Raw genomic sequence first — 23,386 nt, 5'->3', positions numbered from 1 at the left:
TTTATATATTCAAGCATTTTCTAATTTATTTATATTTTATATATCTTTACTTCTTTCTTTATTCTTTGCAAAAGGTTGCCAAACATATAATAAATATTTAGCTCAAAAACATGTGGGAGAGAGCTCATGAGTTTTGTAAAATAATTAATAATTTGGTACCTTACCTAGTTTCTTTGTTTTTTTTCCTTATGGATTGAATTATGTATTTTATATTAATAAAAGTATTTGATTTAGCTACTTATTATTTTAAAATTCCTATATAAGTATACAAACAATATATAATTGAATGACATTATAAAACATCATTATATGACAATTATACCCATTGCTCCTATGTGAAAGCTTATGCTAAGAAAACATTTTTGTATGTATATTGAGTAAGCTTCTCTTTTCTTTTGTATACTGGTCAAAGATCCGTAGAACAACGTTTCTACTCTAGAATTTTTGTTATTAAAGATTCGTCCGTTCTTTTCTAGCCACACATTTTAAATAACTGCAAAAAAATATATGAACTATTTGTTTCGCTCTTCTTTCTTGTTAATAACTCATGTTCAACTCTCAAAATGTTCTTTTAATCCTGAATAGCCCACTGTCTCCCAAGGTAAGATAGCCAAGCATCCCACACTTGCTAGGTAAATTCGCACCCAAGAAATAAGTGATAGATATGTTCAATATCTTTCTTACACAATACACATATGTGATCACCATGGTTAATAGTTCCTAACCTAAGCAACCTTTCTTTGGTATTCATTCTGCCTATCAAAATAAACCAGACAAATAACTCTACTCGTGGCGGGACCAAGTCTTTCCATAACGTTTTCGTGAAACTATAGCTGGAGATGTCCTTCAGAAGTATTTCTGCCGCATCACCTGCACAAAGGAGTTAGTTGAAAAAATACATTCCTTGTCAAACTTCCAAAAAACTCTATCCTGAGTATCACATGCTAACTTTACAGCCCGTAAGGTCTCATGCAAATGATCCACTAGTTCCAACTTCCAATGGAATAATTCTCTCATCCACTGGAAATTTCAAATCCATTCTAACCCGTTCCAAAACCCACAGTCCCCTATGACAGATCCTCTTTGGTTTGAAACAGAGAAGAGCCTCGAAAAACTCAACTTTAACGTCCCACTTTGTAGCCAAGTGTCTTTGCAGAACCGGGTCTTCATTCCATCACCCACCTCCATAGACAGTCCAACAATCATCTTATCTCTCACATTGCGATCTAACCGATCTTTGATATGCAACTGACAGATATCATTCCAGGGATCCCCTCGACTAGGCAGTGTCTGAAAATGTAACATCATATTGGGGTTCAAGTTATGGCAGGAGCACACAACCTTCTTCCATAAATGACACTTTTCTTTTGAGAATCACTACCACCACTTGAAAAGAAGAGCCGTGTTCCTAATCACGGCATCACCCACTCCCAGTCCACTCAATTCTTTGGAGCCTGGACTACTTCTCACTTAACCAACGCCATACCATTCCTTCCTTCCTCCTTCCTCCTTCCTAACTCGTAATTTTTACTTCTCACATTGAATAAATTTTTTACATTAAAAATTTTGATGTATTAACTCACTTCTAATTTTTTATTTATATAATTTTTCTACTACTATTAAATATTATTATACCGTTATTAATACTTATTGTAAATAAATGATTGTTATTTTAATTTTTGTAATTAGAAAATTGTGTATTTTATTTTTATTAGCATCACGATGCTTTGATGCTTTATAAATCAAGCGCATTAACTGTAGATGAGTAGTGTAGTGCAACATAGGCCATGCCACATGCAATATGGACTAGGATTATGGTTCTAGATTTTGATGCCCCTAATTTTGTCACATGCCCAATTGCCCATAACTTTCCGTTATTAAAAATCTCAGACTGAAATTTTACATGCGTGTGGATTTTGTAAACCAAAGACAAATAATGACAGACTTGGTATGTAATGTAATGTAACATGAAATATAATAATAGTTGGAACTATAAGATACTTATTCACATCGCATTTTCCTTTGCGAGAGTGGGGTAATAACGTAAATAGATAACAGTTAAAGGTTTGAATTGTTAATGTAGAGAGTGAAAAAAATTAACAAAAAGAAAAAAAAGTAACGGATTGTTGGAAAAAAAAATTACTGTGACTAGTAGTGAAAAATATAAATAAGATTAGGTTTGGATAAAGTTGCTCTATTTTTTTTAATTTTTTTAAAACTTTTTTTGGATGTTTTCTTTTAAGTAAATAGATATTTCTTTTTATACATGTTACTAGAAATTTTATTTCTAGATTTTGAGATATTTTTAAGTTATAAGATATTTTTTTTCAAGGTTAAAAGAGGGGGAGGAAGACATAGCAGAAGCAGACACGATAGGAACTTGTCTTGAGGTGCTCGAGAGGAATTACAAATGAACACACGGCATTATGAGAAAAAAAGAAAAAAAAAAAGATGAAAAAAAAAAAGACAAACATACGTAGCACAAATATTATAACGCATTTTTTTAAATTTAGAAAGTTAGTTCAAGTTAATTAGTATCCTAATTAATTACCTAATAAAGTTAATATATTTTTTGGTTATTAATTGATGTTTTATTACTCTTTTATAGGACATTTGTTAACTTTAAATTTAATTTAGAAAAAGGAAAACAAAGGTTTAAGCGAGCAATGCTTTTTTGTTATTATTACTTTATATTTAAGTTAACATTAGTCAATTCTTTTTTTATACACTAAAAACGCTAACGTCAGTATCATTCAAAAAACAATCTCACTAAGTAATTAAGAGAGATTCTGTCAATTCTTGCTAACTTCTATTGGGTTGGACTCCAGAGTCCATTTAAAAAAAAAAATACATTCGCAAAAGATACCTCTGTTTAAAAGACACATCCACAAAAGACACCTCCATTAGAATATACATGCATAAAAAGACACATCTATTAGAAGAACATTCATAACCCACATCAATGGATGATACATTCGTTCCTTCTTCTTGAAATATACGTTCCATCGACAAAACCATCGGAAGATGCAGAATTTTTGTTCGCGGCTTCGGGACAATGTCGAGAGATACGCGTTCGATGACAATCTGGTGATGGAACATGCACGAGTTTTCGCGATAACAGGTTTCACCGTCACGAAACAGCGTGCACCAATGAACCGGTGACGCAACGGTTATTGTAGCTGGAGTGGCAGCGCCCCGCAGCGACAGCAAATCGGCACCTGGCGAGGAAGATGACCGCAATCCGCACGATAAAAGCTTTTGCCGGAGCAAAACGGCCGCGCACCAAAGAGCCAGTAACATGGTGGTTGTGTGCGCTGCAACGACAGTGAAATAGCGCTGTTGGCGAGAAAGAAGATGCTGCAATGATAGGAGGAAGACGGACGCTGATGTGATTATAATAACTTTGTGGGCGGTTACTCAACACAATCTTTTTTTTTTTGAACAAAAGAGCTCAACACAATAAAGTGGAGCGAAGTTTCGAACAGAGTCTCAAACAACAAACAAAACCAAACCCAACTTAGCACCTACAACAACCCCTTGTGTTATCTTCGGCATTGCTATCAACAACAAAATGGATCTAAGTTACACCAATCTCTATAGCTGGTCAAAGATCTGTGGAACACCGCTTCTACTCCAAAATCCTTGTTATTGAAGATCCGTCCGTTCCTCTCTAGCCACACATTCTAAATAACTGCAAAGAAACATATGTACCATTTGTTCTGCTCCTCTTTCCAGTTAACCCCTCCTATCCAACTCTCAAAATGTTCTTTCAATGAATCCGGAATAACCCACTGTCTTATTAATCAAATTTTTCATTAATATCATTTTTTATAATTCAAATTTATTAAAATAATTTAAAATTATTAATTACTAATTATTAATTAAGTCGTCAAAAATTGACTGATTGATTTTGGTACCTAATACTTTTTCTTCCCTATATGTTTTTTTTCTAATCCATTATAGTATTGAATCATACGTATAAATGAATCCACCCGAAAAGAAAGGAAGAAATTCCATCCTGAACTGAAATCACAGACATAGAAAGCATCAAAGGTTTCCTTGTTACCATGGAAATTGTCATATATATATATATATATATATAGTTGTAGTCTTGCTGACGATGAACGTGAAGGACGAAATTTAAGTTTTATTCATTAATTACTATGCTTATTAACGTGTATAGTTAGATTCCACTTTAATTAGCTAGGTTCAGTTTGCTTTTCTACCAAGTTATTAGTACAGTTTATTTATGATTGTTCCAATCCTCTGTAGTCTACATAAGCTACGTTTAAAAAAAAAAAAGTATGCTAGATCCAATGCAAGATCAATCAAACAAATAATAGTCTTATAGTTTAGTTTTCCATAATTTAGTAATTTTGAAAATACTAATATTCACCGTAATTAGTTACTCTTTATACACTCTAACGCAAATTCTCAAGACAAAAGTGCTATTATTATTATATTATTAAGAAAGATTATTGAACTTTATTTATAAAAAAGTCTAAGTATAAGAAACAACAAATACAGTATTACAGTGCTAGAAGAGGAGAAATAGGGAAGAGATTGTGATGGGAGAATCCAAAGTGGTGATGAATGATGATGGTTGAATTAGAGAGAAGGTGAATGCTCCCAAGGTAGTGTTTGTTTTGAAATACTGAAATAGAGATTGAGAGACTGAGATTTAGTATCATATTTGTTGGTTCAGGTACTAAAATTTTTATTTTTGTCTTCAGTATTTCAGTACCTCTAAAAAATAGGGACACAGATTTAGAATTTTTAGAGATGGAGACTGAAACTTTAATAACATTTTATACTTAAATATTCTCATTTCAATTAATTAATTTTAATTTTATTCTTTATGCAAATTAAATTAGAATTTTATTTTTGTTTCAATTTCTGTCTCTTATTTTACATCAAACAGAATACTGATATTTATTTCAATATCTATTTTTTAGTTTCTGCCTCTCAGTCTCAGTCTTTCTATTTCTGTCTCTCAACCAAACACTATCTAAATGTGACAATTTGAACCTTAGTAAAGATCAAAGAGAAGCCCCTAGGATAATTTTTTGTGTGTTCAAAACCCAATATAACAAAGAGTTCTTCAAAAAATATATATATATATATTATGACAAGGACATTATAGTTGTAAGGTTATACTATTTTTTCTTTGGTACACTTTAGGTATGTTATATGTATATATTTTAAGTATTTATCTTTTTACTCCTCTCAGCATACATTTAAGACATACAAATAATCAATAGTATATATAATATTTTTTAATAATATACAATATTTTTAATTATAGAAACCATATACATTATTTTATTGAAACAATTCTATTTAATATAAAATTGACAAATCTAAATACGTTTTCACTAATTTATTTTTAATTAAAATCAAATTTATAAAATTAATTTGATATAAATCCTCATGCTTTAATCCAAATATACTAGAAAACCCAAAGGAAAAAAAAAACATCCATAACAAAAATAATTTTCGTAACTGTTGCTGGGTTCTTGTTACGATAAACGAAAAAACAAACAGAGCTCTCTGCATCTGGGTCTCAGGAAACGAAGAAATCCCTCTGATCCAATTCTCACTTTCATCATCGCCATCGGATCTCTCTTCAATCGCCGTCCTCCGCCGTTCTTTCCCGTCGCCGCCGCTGGTAAATCCATTCAACACCTCTCTTCTCTTCCATCTTATTTTGCCCTCCTTTCCTTAATTCCCGGATCTGTTGCAACTAAATTGACTCTGAGGAATCATCTTGCAGTAGCTCCAATTGGTTCATGATAGAACCCTCAATGATTCGCATCTTCTATTTTTCAACGGAGAATTTTACAGAAATTTGTGCATTTCAATATTTGTATCATGCACGTAGGAATAACTAGGTATATGATTGAACTGACACTGATATCTGAAAGAGCTTCATTCGTCTCCGTGAAATTTGATATAGCAATGTTAGACAGAAGGAAAAAAAAATTACCTTCTAATTTATCTTTTTGTGTCTGGTAATGTTGTTCAATTAGATTTGTGCATTGCCAAATTGAATATTGAAAATTTCTGATACAACTGTTAAATTAGAAAGGGCGTATTTGTATTTTAGTTGAAGTGAGTTTGGTTCAAGGTAGCTTACAAGTTACCACGCTGCTTGTACAGAAAGTCTGAGTGCTGTTCTCGCTTTCGGAATTGTGAACTTGTTGTGAACACATAAGCTATCAAGTGAAATAGCATGAGCTTCAGATTCTTCTGTTTCTGAAGATTGGGAAGGGAAGTGTATTAAAGTGAGCTGCAACGATGTTTTCACTGTTTTATGGTCTTTGGAAGTATCTGTTCAGTAAGATGGAGCTTCACGTACTCATTCTGGGGATTGACAAGGCTGGGAAAACAGTAATGCATATTTTGAATGCCATATTTTTACAAAATTGTTGAACTTTGTTATGTTTCGTTGAGTTGCTGAATACATTAACTTTACAGACTTTGCTGGAGAGGATGAAGTCAGTGTACTCAAACATAGAAAGCCTTCCTCCTGATCGAATCGTTCCAACTGTGGGGTTGAATATCGGTCGTATTGAAGTTGCAAATAGGAAACTTGTGTTCTGGGACTTGGGAGGTCAGGTATGGGCATATGTTAGAAGGATGAATGATTATTAATTTGTTTGGTTCCATTTTGAGCTGCTTGTTAAAATTCTCTTATTCTACAAGTTTAATGTCTAAACTAATAATCATCTACATAGTTCCTGACATGTAAGTTTCTTAGTCTCCCTGAAACAACTAAGTATGATTAATGGAAGAACAAGAAAATGCTTTACTTTTCAGAACTTTCTATGAGTAAGTTGTTTCTACTAGATGGTTTAGACTTCTCTAAATTATTTACTCACTGTATATTTGAACTGTCACTAGAACTAGTGATTTGGACAATCAGCATGACCTTTTGCATATCCGAAACTTGATTTTATTTGTTAAATTTGGCAAGGCTGAAGGAGATTTTAGAATTGAGAAATTTGATCCCGTAAGCATAAACAACTAATTCATTTCTTCAATTTTAGTAGTAAGCCTGGTAGGAAGAGTAGGTATTACTTGATGCAAAGCTTGCAATGCACTCGCTTTATCTTGTGTTTCTTCCCGTATTCATGTTTTTCTTTTGAAAAGAAATTATCTTGTTGATGGGGGATGGGAAGGAGGATATATATTTTAAGGTACTGATGCAAGTTCCTCCTGTTAGCCTGGTCTTCGCTCAATCTGGGAGAAATATTATGAAGAGGCGCATGCTGTGGTCTTTGTTGTAGATGCTGCCTGTCCCTCAAAATTTGAAGATGCTAAGTCTGCACTTGGTTAGTTTGACTTGGTCTTAGTACTTAATAGTTCTACAAGGCATTGGCTTGGTATTGAAATAATACTAAGTATGTAATTGTGAAACAAAACCAGTGATGCAATAACTTATTAAATGGCTTATTTACCAGAGAAGGTGCTTCGGCACGAGGATCTACAGGGAGCCCCTCTTTTGATATTAGCTAACAAACAGGTGTATATCTATCGCTCCCTCTTAATCATTTATAAACCTTATAGAATGACTAATATTTTAAGGAATATTGTAGTTCTAATGCTTATTTATGTTGTACATGTTGAATGTCTCATTTAATTTCCTTCAACCTCAAGGTACTAGTTATGCCCATCTGGGAAATTGGCAGAATGATAGTAGCCACTTTCTTAACATTCTTGTGATTGCAGGATCTTCCGCAAGCAGTATCAGCCGACGAACTTGCACGTTGTCTAGATTTAAAGAAGCTGGAAGAAAGAGTTCACATGTTTGAAGCTGTGTCAGCCTATGATGGGTAAGTTGGGCAGTTGTATGATCGTATCAACTTTCCAAAGTTAATCCACAACGAATGATAATCAATTATCATTTCAAATTTTTACCGAAGACAGATATCTGAGGTACTTTTGAAATGATGCAGGATTGGAATTAGGGAAAGTGCAGAATGGTTGGTTGAAGTGATGGAGAAGAGTAAGAGGACCGAAATGTTGAGAGCGCGGGCAGGTGCAATGGGTCAGGGTCCTGCCTAAAAAGGTCTTACAATTGAGCCAAAGCTGTTTTTCTGTTACTTTATAGATATGTAAATCCAAACTGGAGTATACAGGATTGAAATTCATTTAGGAAAAGGAAGGGAAAAGAACAATTTGGAATTAAACTGAGCCTTGAAAAATTATGTCTTGTTAACATGTAATACAAACAGTTTCATATGAGAGGCTCAGCCTCCATTATTTCATAGAGCAAGTTTCCTTCAGACATGCCCCAAGGATCAATCTGTCAGGTGCTGAGCTGGAGGGTTTTCTGCTTCTGCCACAGTGCATCGTTTTGTCAACCCTAGATTCTGTGCTACTTATTTGATTGAATTTAATTTACTTTTCTCTGTAGCATTGTATAGGCACTGCACTGCCATTCAGATCAATTGATGAATGACTTTCCATAAACAAATTAAATTTGTATTGAAGATAATGTATGGTCTGTCCATTATTTTTGCCTTTTACAGTTCTGTACATTTTATCATTTTTCTGCCAGAGTTTGACTCTTACATGCAGAGGTGGGTAACTTTGCTCCTTGTATATCAAGTTGGCAGGAACAATTTAATGAACTGTCATTGATTATAGTCTAGTGATTACAGAGTCTATAGGCTTTGAAATTTGGTAATATAATGTTAATAATCTTTGCTTTTTATTTAGATTCTTATGTACCTGAATGTCACCTGAACTATCCACCAGTGAGCGTGTCATTGTTATTTACTTCTTAATTTTGGTATGCCGAAATTAACGATTAAAACCCTGTACTAAACCTTTAAGTTGGAGCAAAATAAGCTTGGTTATTTTGTAGTCAAATAATATTCAAATATTCATTTCAGGCCTCCTTGTTCAACTATACTGATAAGGTTTCTATGTAATACTAGATATAACCGGTGTCTTTGCATTTGTTTTTGTACAGTTAAAAATTTTTCTTTCAAGAAGAAAGCAAGTGTCACTATAATTTCCGAAAAATAAAGATAAAAGGGCCTACAAATGTTTTTATATTATGATAGTAAGCAGAAATGTCTTAGTACTAGCCCAAAACATTAGCATAGTAAATCCTTAGTTTTTAGCTATGATTCATTGTCTGATTTCTTTGTATATCATCCCAAATGACCGGGTATCATAACACAAACATCACTTGAATGCAAATTCTCATTCATGTTGAGTAACACTAGCTAAAACACATGATCATCAATTATTGCCATTTGCCAATCAATAACACACAACAAAAGGAAACTTAAAGAGCAAGAAGTTAAAATGCCAATTTCTTACACAACATACTCAACTCTTGTAAACACAAACAAGAAGAGTTACAATGAAAATTCAGCAGAAATCTGGCCGGTTTTGCTTTCGAACCGATATGAAACCCTTTTGCTGATCCCTGAAGACTCTGATCTCAGAAGATTCTCTCAAATCCTCAAGGCTAATATACTGCTGCTTAACCATCCTCATGGAATCACCACCTATGTCATGAATCCAAATATAAGGGTGGGAAGTTTCATCATAGTAATAGAGCAAGCTCTTCAATCCACCTCCATTGCCGCCACTCTTACCCGGCATATAAGCCTTATATATTCGCTTACTTTCCACCCTCTTTGATGAACCCGGCTTCAAAGTATGAACCTTCTTCAATATTGATCCCACCCTTATTTGCAGCTCCACCGGCCGGTCACTTAAATTCCATATCCTTGTCCCTAATCCATAGCCTTGAGTCCGGTCGCAGCAGCTATCGAAGCAACCACCGAGAGATCGAAGGCTGAAACCTCTCACTTTCCCCATGAAGGACACTAAGTCCTTCTTGGTCATCTTAAGTTTCTAGGTAGTGTTATGTTACTATGTTTTTGTGACAGAACTATAGAAGATTCAGTTATTTATATAACAACATAAAAACATGCCCTTGTAATAAAGTGAGTTTCTTTACTTCTATTGTTAATTACTTTTGTCAATGTACCAAGTATCAAGGATCTTTAAACTCTTGCTTGTGGCTCAATCAAGATGCTTGTAAGCGTTTTAAGCGGCTAAGATCATAAAATATCAAAGATAAAAGACTATTGATATAGAATAATGTTTATCCCTTCCATCAAGAAAATGGTAGGGTCCCCTTAAACGCACCAAATTCAACACAAGACAGTGGGTAAGTTTTCTTGCACTGACAAAAATGTATAAAATTTCCAGAATCAAATTATTTCTTTTTTTTATTCTTTTTTGAATAGGAGAAAAAACAAAAACACGCTATTGGCAACTATACAAGGCAATCCACATATTCATGATGATGCAGCATATGATGGTGCCTCAACTTTCATTCTTAGTGTTACTTTCTTTAAACCAGTTCTCAATGAAAAATTCTCCTCCAATAAAAATTTCATTCCTATGGTAGGTATTAACCTATTGAACTAAAATTTTATATTAAAAGTTAATATTTTATATTTATTGTGTCTAAACATAATCATGGTTTGTTTCCTCTTTTTAATGCTCTATGAGATAACCATGAAAAATAGTGTATATATATATAATGTGAATCATTAAGCATGGAAACAGAGGAAAGTACAAAGTTATGATACTTGAATTAACTTAAATATGACATGCATGGCAGTGCAAGTTGGCAATAATAATCTCATCATATTATGATGTTCACAATTCAGTGGAAATATTCCATATCAAGGGACAGATCTTTTTGTCATCAATGACAACTATAGATTTTTTGTTGTGACCTACCTCTCTCCTTCTTAGAAAATTATCCTGAGATCCACTTATAGAATATTTCCTTCACATGTGAAGGATAATGTTGCAATTCTTCATCTTTTGCTATGGTAGTTTTCACCTTATGCGTTGCTTGTGATTCCTGATTTATTTTTTTGACCCATAATCATATATATTAAACTTGGTTAAACAAATTACACTTGGTTTTTTTTATTCAATATAATAATAAAATGATTCTTTTTCAAAATTTACACTACTATTAACAAAAATGTCCAGCAGGGGCACTTGAAGAAAAACCATATATATATTTAGACACACACACATTGGTCTTCACTTAAGTTAGTTGTGTATTTGGTTCATATATATGTGCATCTTGTGATTCCTTTCTTCCCTCTCTTAAACGACGACAAACTTTTTCAGGACATAATCCTAGATAATAAGCAATCATAGATAAAGTTATACACTCACTTTATGCGTTTCTTCCATTTATTTATTTATTTTGATGTGGACGCTTCTTTCAAATTAATACAGCTACGGATGCACAAAATATAAGAAAGTGAATGATTGGGACAACTTCCCATCAATGTGTTAACCTTGTGAAAAGAAAAAAAAGTTAGGTAATTTGTTTAGGTAAGTTTTCAACATCGATGTTTTAGTAATTTTTAATGCTAATTTTAATTAATATATATTTTTTTATAATTTAAATTAACGATTAAAATTATTAAAACAATACTTGGTACAGTTGAAATTCTTCTATTTATTTTTTTTTATGAAATAAATGCGCAGTTTTTATTTTATTTTTTAAGTTATTTAAAATATGATCAATGAATTATTACTACATATATAAATAAGATTCAAAATCTCCTTACTTATTTAAACAAAGAATTGAGCTTATCACTTGACATTGGTTATAAATAGTGGCAACTGTGCAAAACTTACAGATCAGCATGTGAATCAACAGAAGTACAGAACACTAGATTTTCCCCTTACTTTGAGAGTTTGAGGTGCTACTGCTACACAGTAATTTACTATACGAATTTTCGAATATACGAATAAATGTTAAAAATTCTTTAATGTAAATTTGAACACAGAACGGTTCATTATTCGCATTCATAAGTCAATACTGCTTACACAACTAGCCAACTATTTCACGATTTGTGTAATATCGATGGTGACAAAGAAACACTAAGGTTTCTGAGGATAGGATTGGCCATTTTCCAATAAATTCGAAGATCTGCCAAATTGTAGCCAAAGACAAGGATAAAAAAAATGATAAATTATATTGACTTTCCCTGAAATTAACAAATATTACATACATTCTTTAATTTGATATTTTACGTTCACCTCTCTATGCGAGATATAAGAATATCGTATCAACATAATCTAAATATAATGTTACCTACCTTCCAAAAAAGTTGGTGTCACATTAAATCAAGAGTACTATGCATACTATTTAACCTCATGAACATAATTTAAGCTAATCTATGAAGCAGAAGCACGGACACTTTGCTAAGTTATGGTATTCACGTGTCGGATACTTTTCGGATACGACACTTAGCGACACTCGTCCGACACGCGTATTTGTTATATCCAACCGTGTCTTAATAAAAAGTAAAAAATTCTTTTCCGGACACGTTTGGACTTTGAACACACTTAAATACCAACACGTGTCAGCGTGTCCAGTCTTATTCTTAACATATATTCTTAAAATAAATTTAGATATAGTATATATTACTATTTATTAAAATAAAAAATATTTTAAATACTTAATATAATTAAAATAAGATATTAAAAATAATTAAAAAATTAATTTATATTTTAATATCAATAAAAAATCAAAATGTCATTACAATTATTTAAAAACTACTTTATATTTTATATGTACGCGTGTCCCGTATCTTATAAGAATTTAAAATTCGCGTGTCGGCGTATCCTATGTCTTAAAATTCGCGTGTCAGCATATCCCGTGTTATCCGTGCATCATAGAAGCTAATATATGGTTGCTATGTCTCGATAAATCTTAGGAATGTTTTCGTCAAAATAAAATACGGTGAGAACTTTTATGTATTATTTTTCACTCAATTTTTATCCCAAACCACGGGAATACTTGGGTATATTTGATTGGAGGGTAAAAATAAAGTTCCATACCCTTAGCTTCTAATTTTCAGCAGTCAAAGATTTCAATGAAATACATATGATCAGGATTTTAAAAAGGTAGAGATTTATGCTGAAAAGCAAGAGAATAGAAACATCAATATAGAGCCACAATATATTGTGGGAAGTTACAAAATAATATTCTATCATGGGATGAGCCTAGCTGCTGCTGTTAGACAAAAAGATAATCAGTCAATGATCTCATCATCTTGATTGTAAGGATTACCAATTTTTGTCAAACTATATTTCTAATGTTGGGACTGTACAAAACAAATAAATAGGAGCAGGAATCTCCTGCTTCAGCATTGGATTTTTTTTAAAAAAAAAAATGAACACAGCTTCTAGGAGGTTGGGTGGACAAAAAGAATTTACACAAAAAGAGATTTTACTTTTCATGGTCGTCTTCTGCAGAATCTTCTACCTTAATTATCAGAGGTTGGTTGAGATCTGTGGATGGTTCAGCTACAACTGGTAATACCGGCGAGGCTGCGATGCCATCAATCTCTTCATTTTCGGCTAAGGCTTTGTCTAAAGCAGCCTTGGCAACTCTAGTAACACATATCATCAGAACCACTGCACAGAACCAAAATTAACAAAGCTCAGTCTTGCTTGATCAGATAAAAAATTGGAATCCTAGTCTTATTTGATACAACTTTTCAAATGAAAATGCTTGTAATATCCAAGCATCTGCAAGCAATGGCAACCGCTGGGCAGCTGTGAGAGACAGAAAGCTCACCAGCCTTCCCAATCAAAGAGAAGAGGAGCAAAAGAGGAACAAATTAAGAACATGATCTCCCAATACTCCAAAATACCAGAGGTTCTGATATCTTGTTTCAGCTAACGTTTAAATGCTGCAGAATACTATTTGCCCCGAATGCTGGGGAGTTTTATGATTTTTTTTTAAAAAAAAAATTGAGTTTTGTCCTGTTGTTGATGTTGCATATAAACATAGCATGTACAATGGTGTGGTGCGTGTCACATTCACCCAGGCTAATGAAATTATGAAAGTCACATTGCAACAGAAGTTGCACTGTGCATTTGAGCAGCCCCATGCAATCGGTACTCTCTGTTTTTAACAAAAACAAAAACAAGAAAAGGGAGGAGAAGAAACCTCCCATAATATATTCTATATTTATCCGAGACTTTCATAATCTATATATTATTAGAAAAACAAACTAGGGACATATCTGTCATTATGACCCAAGATAGTGTTCAAGATAAATGCATCACTAGAGGGAAAGCAACTTACCGGATATCAGGAGGCCACAAATGATAAAAGCCTGCATTCATGAGAGAAAGAGACACGTGTTATATGCATGATGAGACAAAGCACACCTAAATGATCCAGTCAAGAATGTAAACATGCCAACTTCCAAGGTATCTCAGATGTTCACCAATAAAGATACAGGATCATAAAGAACGACAGGATAGTATATCTTACCCAACGGGTCTTGGAGAATTCACCCCATCCGTGTGTCACGTCAGAAAGATCTTTCAAAGTTGTTCCAACATAGACTAGTGCCAGTGTTATTGGCTGCAACAGTAAAAATATTAGGCATTAACGCCTCAACCTTGATTTGCTTTAGAAAACAGACTTTTACTTTTGAGGTAAATGAAAAGTTAATTAACTTTGAATGGATATACTAATCGCATTTTTTAATTCATTAGTTGTTTGAATTATGTGGAGTACACATTTTATATCACTTAACAGAAATGCATTATTAAATTAACGCCTCAATATAGTAGATAATAAAGAGCAAAGAAAATACCATCATTCCTAGCCAGGAAGCCAGCATGTACTCCCCTAATGAAACAGGAGTCACCGACAGGAGATAATTCAGCATATTAAATGGCAGCAAAGGAACAAGCCTAAGTAGCAATACAATCTGTAAGACAGATAATTAAAAAAAAAAAATGAAAATAAATCAGTTGAGAACAAATAACAGAAAGGAATGCCTAGTCACTAAAACAAACAGCAATGGTCATCTTGAGCAATGACTATAAAATGTGATGAAATGAATTTTACAGACAAGATAAATGGGGAAAACAAAAGGATCATCATATGTTAAACACCAAAAGACTTGAAAATTTCAAAACACTATTATATTATATATAAAACCTACAAACCTTAAAGCCAGATCTCTGAATTGCAATTGCCACTGATCTGAACTGTGGATAATCCTTCAACTTAGAAACAACAAATGATCTCCCAATCTGTATAAATCCATGACAAAGATATATAAATGAAAGATAAAAACTATGCAGTGAGAAAACACATGGACTAAAATGCAGCTCAATTAGAAAGATGAGGGGATTGCCAGAGTCATATATGAAGAAGAGCAAGAGAAACAGTGGATATTGCAATAAACTAATTTCAATAAACTAAACAACAGCAAGTAGTGGACCAAAATTTCTTTTTTTGGCAACTGCTTATCAACATGTTAGTTAAAAAACTTACTGTTCTACCAAGAAGGAATGCAGCTCCTGCACCCACAGTTGCACCGATAGAGTCAGCAATAAAGCCTATTGGAAGCCCAAAAAGATATCCACCGCCAAGCTGAAAATGAAACATCAAATAAAGCAACTTAATTAAAGAATGAAAAGAAATAAATAAATGGGGGCCATGCACCGCATACTAAAAGTCAGTAGACACCTAATAAAATCACGTCTAATTGAAATAAGAATTGACAAATTCAAGTCCTCATCGAAAAAGGAAACAAATTGCATAAACACAGCCAACTTTTAAAAGTTCTGTAGGAAATGACAGTATGTCAAAGGCTCTTACAGTGAGCACTGAAGCTGGAACTGCCAAGACTGTCAAAGGAATGTAAGCAACAGCCCTGAAAAATACCAAATAAACAACGAGTTTAAAAATAGGCCAACATTATATTGTATATGTTGTTTTTCTGGAGACACATAGTTTAGACAAAATATTTAAATGACTATGAATGCTAGGGCTGTGAACAATCTCCTCTGGAAACAAGTTACAGTTCAATTACACTTGCGCTCCAGTTCACCCATTCCGACCTTCATTGGTTGTTCAAAGGGAAATGAAGAATAGCTTAGGTGTATATGACTATATGACCTTATCTTGAAAGATCAAATGGTCATACTCACAAAATAAAAGGAAGATACAAGTCATACTACACCTAGTTAGCTTAATCATTCTCCTAAAGCTTAATTTGATTCAATTTTATCGCTAATGTTTAAAATAAATTTCAGTTTTACCCTTAATCTTTTGACACCAATTGAAACAACTTTCACAGTTATGATGCTATTACATATCAAAGTCCAAACAAACAAACACAAATACATACGCATACACAAGTTTTAGGGATCATAAATTAAATCTACTTACAGTACAACAGGTCCCCAGGGCCCAAGATCACGCTCAACCCATAGCAAAAAGTCCTTCATCATCTGCAGATCACAAAACCGTGAAAAGATTCAGAATAAATCCAGAAACAGATTATTTTCTTAATTTTCCACCAACGTAAATCCAAAGGCAATCCAGCCACAAACAACGCTAGCTCAACATTTCACATTTCAGAAATGCTAGTCGAATATCCAGAGATAAAAGCGCGTTAATCAAAAGACGGAAATGGAAATGAAGAAATAAAGATTGGATGAATACCTTTTCGATGGGGAGAGTGAAGCAGGCGGTGACAACGGCGGCGATGAGGAGGAGGAAGAGGGAGATACGGAGGGCGGCGGGCCATGAGAAGGCCATGTTGAAGAGCCTGCGACGCCAACGCCTGCTGCTGCTGCTGCACTGGTCGTCGTCGTCGTTGAGATCCGACCAATCTTGCTTCAACGAAGAGCGAGCCCTCAATCCCACAAGGTTTGCCAGATTTGGAACCCTATATTTCCCCCAATTTTTTTCTTTCCTTCTTTTTTTTTAGCACTAGGCCTAAAAATCCAACAATTTTTTTTATTTTTTATTTTTATTTAATCCAGCAATGGTAAAAACGAATAGCGTGGTTTTAGGTCTTGAGTCTATTATTGTGTTTTTCCCTCTTTTGCGTCTCTGTAACTGTTAATCACTCACAGATAGAAGCCAAGAAGAGACGCACAAGAGAACTTCGGTTGGTGCTTCGGGGTTAGTTTTGTAATTTCGGTCCATTCTGTTTGCTTATTCGGGCATTCTTCTACGTCCCTACGTGTACCGACAATACCTCTGCCCTTTATGTGCGAAATAAGCAACTCCTTACTTCCTCAAAATTGAAAGAGAAAGTAACTTTATTAAATTCTGGCATGTAATTAATAAAAAAAAGTGAATTATTGAATGAAATCTCACATTAATTTTATATCATTAAAATTATTATTAATAATTATTTAATGGTTACAAATCATAAAAATTGCTGCCCTTAACATTTCTCAAAGAAAAATACTAAAAAATTTTTAGAATTTATCGTATTTTTTAAACGTTAAAAATATTAAATTTTAATCGTTTTCTAATATTTCTCATATTTAAATATTTTTTTTTTTTGGATAAAGTAATGGTGCAAACTGCAAAATGAGTTTTAGTAATTAATAGAAGGTGGTATAACAAATAAATAAAGTAGTTTTAATAGTAATACCGAAGCTGGAATTCCCTCCCCTTACTTATGAAACTTAGTTTCACATCAGCATGATATCTTATTATCCAATCTAAGTGACCATCCACTACACTCTACACATGGAGATGGCTTGCAAGAAATAATGAAGCATAGCAAATATATTCTTTAAACTTTGATATACTTGTTTATCATCATCAATCAATAGTAAAAACTGTTTTGAGGAATATACAATACAAACAATCATGGTTACAAGTTACAAATGTATTAACAAGAAAGAATGCTAAGGCTACCTTGCACATATTGCATTGAGCAGAACATGAACTAACACGAGGTCTACAAAATACAGATGACCCATTTGACCATCTCGCCATTTCATCTTCAAAGGAGCCCTTCCATAGTGAACTCCATCGTTGCAACGATTATCAAAATGCCATGGATATGTCATATCAAAGTTATCAATCACGCCAGTAACAATGCCTGCTTCTTTCAATTTCTCTAGGAATACCCCGTTGAACACCTCCATCTTGTTAGGATTGAATGCTAGTGATCTTGCATATCCGCCAGTTGCCACTGTGCTCCGGTAAAAGAGCCTCGGCGGCACCAGCCCCCGATGGCTCACTTTGTTCACAACATCAGCCCAGAATGATGCTGCATAGTCTGCACCAGCAGAAAATGCTCTGATGTTACGCCAGTGGACGCCATCGTGCAAGCCAGAGTTGAGGATCAGAGTGTCTGGGATTGTGTCTTCTGAGAAGTACTTCCTCACCAATCTTCGAAATCCTTCATCCCTTAGAGAATCCAATCCAAGATAGTTCTGTGTTTCATTCCAGTGACCATTGAAAATGCTTGTAATCCTAACTTTTTGAGATGGATCTTTTGGGTTCGAAAAATTCATATCAAATCTTCTAGGGACAGTATGTATTTCAGGCAAATCCAGAACAAAATTGAGCATATTTCTTATCGTGTCAACATGATTTGAATCACCCCAGAAGAAAATCCACCGATTCTTTATGCAATTCCAAGCAGACTCGGATGAATACATCTTGAATGCGCAGTGTGTCGAGTAAACCCAACCATTGCTCTCTAGAATCCCCAATGAACCATCACACCATGGAGCTTTGCATGGAAAATTTGGTGCTAAGCATCTATATCTACCATCATTACTGATTTGGCAATCATCATTCTTGCCAAGCCTTGTCCACCTTCCACACCAAACATCCCTATCAAAATCGGAAGCTTTGCAAGTCTCTAGTTCTGGTAACTGAGAACTGCTGTTGTAGAATCTAATTGCAACTCTGAGAACCACGCGGTCATAGACAAATCTCCATGGAGTGAATTTCAGACCTTCAAAGTGTCTATAAAGCAGAATTATAGTGAGATTGTATAGCCCTTCGAAATCAGGATGAACCTGAAGTGAAATTGTATAAGAACCATTGTTGAAATCCTTCACCAAAGGCCTAGATTTCCATGATTCCCCTGAAAGATCAGTCTCAAAGTAATCCCCACCTAAACAGCGAGGCTTCCCAGAATCATCCAATGCTCGAAAAACGAATTCATGCACATCTCCAGCTGATAGCTCTATCACATTCTTCCCACCATCCAAACCAGGAACCGAAATCCCCACCGTCTTAGAATCTCTACAAGGTTCCCCTCCAGGAGCTAACCATCTAGCTAAAAGATTTGAAGTCAAATTTGGCTCCAATTCACTTGAAATCCAACTTGAATAATGCCCTAATTGAACTTGGTTCACCACTGGGGTTTCAGAACTTCCATTTTTATCAAGCTTTTCAGATACACAGCTAAAGTTCCTAGCACAAACTAGTTCCACCGACACAGAGTGTGTGATGTTAACATGATTATCATAGGAATCAAAGTTGCTAACATTGGTTTGGTTCTTTTGATTGAGACTAAATTGGGGGATAAAAGTGGAGTTTCCATGGGAATGAGACCTTAGAGAGAGAGAATCTTGATGGTACCTCCAAGCTTCAATGATGTTCCTAACAGTGTAGCCATCAAAACTCCAAACCACAACCATTCCAACAAAAACAAAAGCAGTGAGCAAACCAACCCGCCAATTCAGCATTAGATTGCACCACCACAGTGTTCTATGACTATGATTCTCCACTTTTTCCGCCATTAGAGCAAAAACTACAAACTTCCAACCCCAACACCACGATACAGTAGCAACAAAGCCAAAATCGGATTTTCCAATGCCCAATATAGTAAAGTTGTTAACTTGGACAATCAGAGCAAAAAAGGGTATCTTCAATTGAATTCACAAGAATGATGAAAAGAAAAAAAAAATACAAAATAAAAAGCTTCGATGAAAAAGAGAAGAAAAAAAGATAGTGGTGTTACTCACTTACAAGGTGGGTTTCAAAATTCAAACTTTCAATGTCACGTGACTCATGTCAGAGAGAGAGAGAGGTGAATCCATGCAGAAGAAGAAGTCATGGCAGAGTCATGGTATGAGTATGAGTCTCACAACAATGTTATGCATTCATTTTCAATGGCCATAGTGCATATAGAGTCGAGAATATTATTTCAATGACCGAAACAGCGAAGGTCGTAAAAGGGATTTATGCTCAACTCAAAATTTGATTCTAGCATTTGTTAGGCTATTAGAGTTAATGGACTACCTAACTAAAATTTGTGGATAAAAAATATAATAAAATTGAATAAAAATTTAGATAATAATAAAAATAATAAGATAAAATTATAATTTTTAAAATAATAAAAAAATTATAATGCTTTTTATATATTATAAAAATTTAATAATAACAACAATGAAGTTTTGTCTCACTAAATGGAACTGTGTACATGTAGATTTTGTTAAGATAATTTATTAAATTTTGATTAAATAAAAAATTATAATTTAACTAGTTTAATTATCCGATTCACCACCTTAATCACCACGTGTATCATCTTTAAGTTAATCAAATTATAACATTATTCTTTAACTAAATCTTAAGGTGTCAAATTAATGGGTCTGTTATCTTATAAATTCTTTATTTTTCCTTTCTTTTTTTGATGTAGGACTAGCTTCATATACTCCGAACACTTGCAATATTAACAATCTTCCATCAAGTATGAGTCTCCACATCAAGTATCAACTCTCCCTCTTTCTAGCTTCTCCACCACGAGTATTCGTCCATCAAACCGCCGTAAAACACCGCGGGACATGCCGTCCGGACCACTTTTACCGAAAAAACTTTCGATACTTCACCGTGAATACCCCTTAAAACCACCAGATCGGTTAACTATCAGCTATGATTCCACTTGTTGGGCCACCGTGGGGAGCTCTCGACCATCGAAAAGATTTCAGGAAGAAATCAAACGAGAAAATAAAACCATTAGGTAATAAAACCATGTACTTATTTTTAAATGTTAACAATATCAGTTCCTACATCATTTATTTTCAAAGACTCCAAATAAATTTAGATCTCTTTGAAAATTATAATCATAACACATTAGGAACAAAAAAGGAGAAAAAAACACATAAACTACCAAAATCACCGCCTAATCTCAAGTTGAGAGTATTTTTTCAATGACTGAAAAAGTGAAGGTCCTAAAAAGGATTATGGTAAACTAAAATTTTGATTCTAGCATTTGTTAGGCTACTAGAATTAGCGGCACCACAACTAAAATTTGTGGATGAAAAACACAATGAAACTGAATAAAAATTTAGATCATAATAAAAATAATATGATAAAATTATAATTTTTTAAAATAATTTCATAATATATAATATTCTTTTATATATTATGAAAATTCTTATAAAAAAATTATACATATTAAAAATTTTATTAATTTTTTTCATATTTTTACTTATTAATTCTATATAAAATTTACTATACATTAGCAATTGTTTTAACCACATATATAATTAAGTTTTAATTTTGATGTATTGACAATGTAAAATTAATAATTTTGTTGAATTTTTTATTATTCAATTATGGTAATAAAAGTATGAACTTATTTTTAAATGTTAACAACATCAGTCTCCACATCATTTATTATCAAAAACTCTAAATAAATTTAGATCTCTTTGAAAAATGTAATCATAACACATTAGGAAAGAAAAAAGGAGAAAAAACACACAAACCAGCAAAACTATTGCCTAATCTAGAGTTGAGAATATTTTTTCAATGACCGAAAAAGTGAAGGTCCTAAAAAGGATTATGCTAAACTAAAATTTTGATTCTAGCATTTGTTAGGCTATTAGAGTTAGCGACACCACAACTAAAATTTGTGGATGAAAAACACAATGAAATTAAATAAAAATTTAGATCATAATAAAAATAATATGATAAAATTATCATTTTTTAAAATAATTTCATAATATATAATATTCTTTTATATATTACAAAAATTCATATAAAAAAATTATACATATTAAAAATTTTATTAATTTTTTTCATATTTTTTACTTATTAATTCTATATAAAATTTATCATACATTAGCAATTGTTTTAACCATTTATATATAATTGAGTTTTAATTTTGATGTATTGACAATGTAAAATTAATAATTTTGTTGAATTTTTTATTATTCAATTATGATAATAAAAGCATGGACTTATTTATAAACGTTAACAACATCAGTTTTTACATCATTTATTATCAAAAACTCTAAATAAATTTAGATTTCTTTGAAAAATGTAATCATAACACATTAGAAAAGAAAAAGAAGAAAAAAAATACACAAACTACCAAAATCACTGCCTAATCCAGAGTTGAGAATATTTTTTCAATAACTGAAAAAGTGAAGGTCCTAAAAAGGATTACGTTAAACTAAAATTTTGATTCTAACATTTATTAGGCTACTAAAGTTAACGGCACCGCAACTAAAATTTGTGGATGAAAAACACAATGAAATTGAATAAAAATAATATGATAAAATTATAATTTTTTAAAATAATTTTATAATATATAATATTCTTTTATATATTATAAAAATTCATATAAAGAAATTATACATATTAGAAATTTTATTAATTTTTTTTATATTTTTACTTATTAATTCTATATAAAATTTACCTTACATTAGCAATTGTTTTATCCACTTATATATAATTGGATTTTAATTTTGATGTATTGACAATGTAAAATTAATAATTTTATTGAATTTTTTATTATTCAATTATGGTAATAAAAGCATGGACTTATTTCTAAATGGCAATAACATGGGTCTCTATATCATTTATTATCAAAGACTCTAAATAAATTTAGACCTTTTTTAAAAATATAATCATAACACATTAGGAAAGAAAAAAGGAGAAAAAAATACACAAATCACCAAAACTACCGCCTAATCTAGAGTTGAGAATATTTTTTCAATAACTGAAAAGGTGAAGATCCTGACACCACAACTAAAATTTGTGGATGAAAAACACAACGAAATTGTCATACATCATATTTGTGACAAGTGTATGATTAAAAACAAAGTTGTGAGAACCGAACCAATCAATAAACTAATAAAGTTACCAATTTAATGGTTCATTAGTTCGACCAGAGTTCGATTGAAATTTAATCGGAGTTCGACCGGGATTCGACCGGAATTCGACCGAAGTTTGACCGATTTAATTAAATATTAAATAAAATTATTAAAAAATCTATATATAATTTTGAACATATAAATTCAATAATTTCTAACTTAACAAAATTCAAAATTTTATACCAAAAATTATTCATAATTTAATATTAGAAGTTCACAAATAACTTCAAACATCAAAGTTCATAACGAAAAATAACCAAAACGCACATAATAACAAACACATAATGTTCTACTATCAAAAGAAATATTAACAAACAAGTTTTCAACTAATCAAAGGTACCTCATAAAAAATTATAATCATAATTTATTTGTTATTTCTGATGTATGGAATGATTGATGTTGCAATAAAAGA

General features: G+C 32.6%; 4 protein-coding genes across 4 annotated transcripts; 1 reads left to right on the top strand and 3 right to left on the bottom strand.

The window, feature by feature from the left end:
* The first annotated feature begins 5,170 nt into the window (after positions 1 to 5,170).
* Positions 5,171 to 8,526, top strand: LOC112741156 (uncharacterized). The gene is made up of 7 exons (XM_025790020.2): positions 5,171 to 5,668; positions 6,160 to 6,390; positions 6,478 to 6,618; positions 7,226 to 7,334; positions 7,464 to 7,525; positions 7,732 to 7,835; positions 7,959 to 8,526. Exons 2-7 carry the CDS (start codon positions 6,298 to 6,300, stop codon positions 8,065 to 8,067), a joined length of 618 nt encoding a protein of 205 aa, XP_025645805.1. The 5' UTR covers positions 5,171 to 5,668; positions 6,160 to 6,297; the 3' UTR covers positions 8,068 to 8,526.
* A 672-nt stretch (positions 8,527 to 9,198) lies between these two features.
* LOC112741155 (uncharacterized) lies at positions 9,199 to 10,010 on the bottom strand. The gene has a single exon (XM_025790019.3). The coding sequence runs from the start codon at positions 9,868 to 9,870 to the stop codon at positions 9,388 to 9,390; it is 483 nt and encodes a 160-aa protein (XP_025645804.1). The 5' UTR covers positions 9,871 to 10,010; the 3' UTR covers positions 9,199 to 9,387.
* A 2,975-nt stretch (positions 10,011 to 12,985) lies between these two features.
* On the bottom strand, positions 12,986 to 17,078 carry LOC112741154 (uncharacterized). The gene is made up of 9 exons (XM_025790018.3): positions 16,553 to 17,078; positions 16,277 to 16,338; positions 15,704 to 15,758; positions 15,377 to 15,475; positions 15,046 to 15,132; positions 14,688 to 14,804; positions 14,360 to 14,452; positions 14,168 to 14,198; positions 12,986 to 13,491 (listed from the first exon to the last, which is right to left on the bottom strand). The coding sequence occupies exons 1-9, from the start codon at positions 16,646 to 16,648 to the stop codon at positions 13,304 to 13,306; spliced, it is 828 nt and encodes a 275-aa protein (XP_025645803.1). The 5' UTR covers positions 16,649 to 17,078; the 3' UTR covers positions 12,986 to 13,303.
* Positions 17,079 to 17,617: 539 nt separating this feature from the next.
* LOC112741153 (uncharacterized) lies at positions 17,618 to 20,063 on the bottom strand. Its single transcript, XM_025790017.3, has one exon. It carries the CDS (start codon positions 19,612 to 19,614, stop codon positions 17,764 to 17,766), a length of 1,851 nt encoding a protein of 616 aa, XP_025645802.1. The 5' UTR covers positions 19,615 to 20,063; the 3' UTR covers positions 17,618 to 17,763.
* Positions 20,064 to 23,386: the final 3,323 nt, after the last annotated feature.

This window comes from Arachis hypogaea, chromosome 14 (assembly GCF_003086295.3).
Source record: "Arachis hypogaea cultivar Tifrunner chromosome 14, arahy.Tifrunner.gnm2.J5K5, whole genome shotgun sequence".
In the NCBI taxonomy this organism is placed as follows: domain Eukaryota; kingdom Viridiplantae; phylum Streptophyta; class Magnoliopsida; order Fabales; family Fabaceae; genus Arachis; species Arachis hypogaea.
Note: the sequence above shows the minus strand (reverse complement) of the source record. Positions and strands in the feature narration are given on the sequence as shown.

What these genes read in the sequence shown, in the direction of transcription:
- LOC112741153 (XM_025790017.3), bottom strand. Translation starts at nt 19,614, where the DNA reads ATGGCGGAAAAAGTGGAGAATCATAGTCATAGAACACTGTGGTGGTGC.
- LOC112741156 (XM_025790020.2), top strand. Translation starts at nt 6,298, where the DNA reads ATGTTTTCACTGTTTTATGGTCTTTGGAAGTATCTGTTCAGTAAGATG. An exon ending in TGATATTAGCTAACAAACAG is followed by an intron (nt 7,526 to 7,731) that starts GTGTATATCTAT and finishes TTGTGATTGCAG; the next exon opens with GATCTTCCGCAAGCAGTATC. An exon ending in GCTGTGTCAGCCTATGATGG is followed by an intron (nt 7,836 to 7,958) that starts GTAAGTTGGGCA and finishes GAAATGATGCAG; the next exon opens with GATTGGAATTAGGGAAAGTG.
- LOC112741154 (XM_025790018.3), bottom strand. Translation starts at nt 16,648, where the DNA reads ATGGCCTTCTCATGGCCCGCCGCCCTCCGTATCTCCCTCTTCCTCCTC. An exon ending in CCCTGGGGACCTGTTGTACT is followed by an intron (nt 15,759 to 16,276) that starts GTAAGTAGATTT and finishes GGTATTTTTCAG; the next exon opens with GGCTGTTGCTTACATTCCTT. An exon ending in TTGTGGCCTCCTGATATCCG is followed by an intron (nt 13,492 to 14,167) that starts GTAAGTTGCTTT and finishes GGTTCTGTGCAG; the next exon opens with TGGTTCTGATGATATGTGTT.
- LOC112741155 (XM_025790019.3), bottom strand. Translation starts at nt 9,870, where the DNA reads ATGACCAAGAAGGACTTAGTGTCCTTCATGGGGAAAGTGAGAGGTTTC.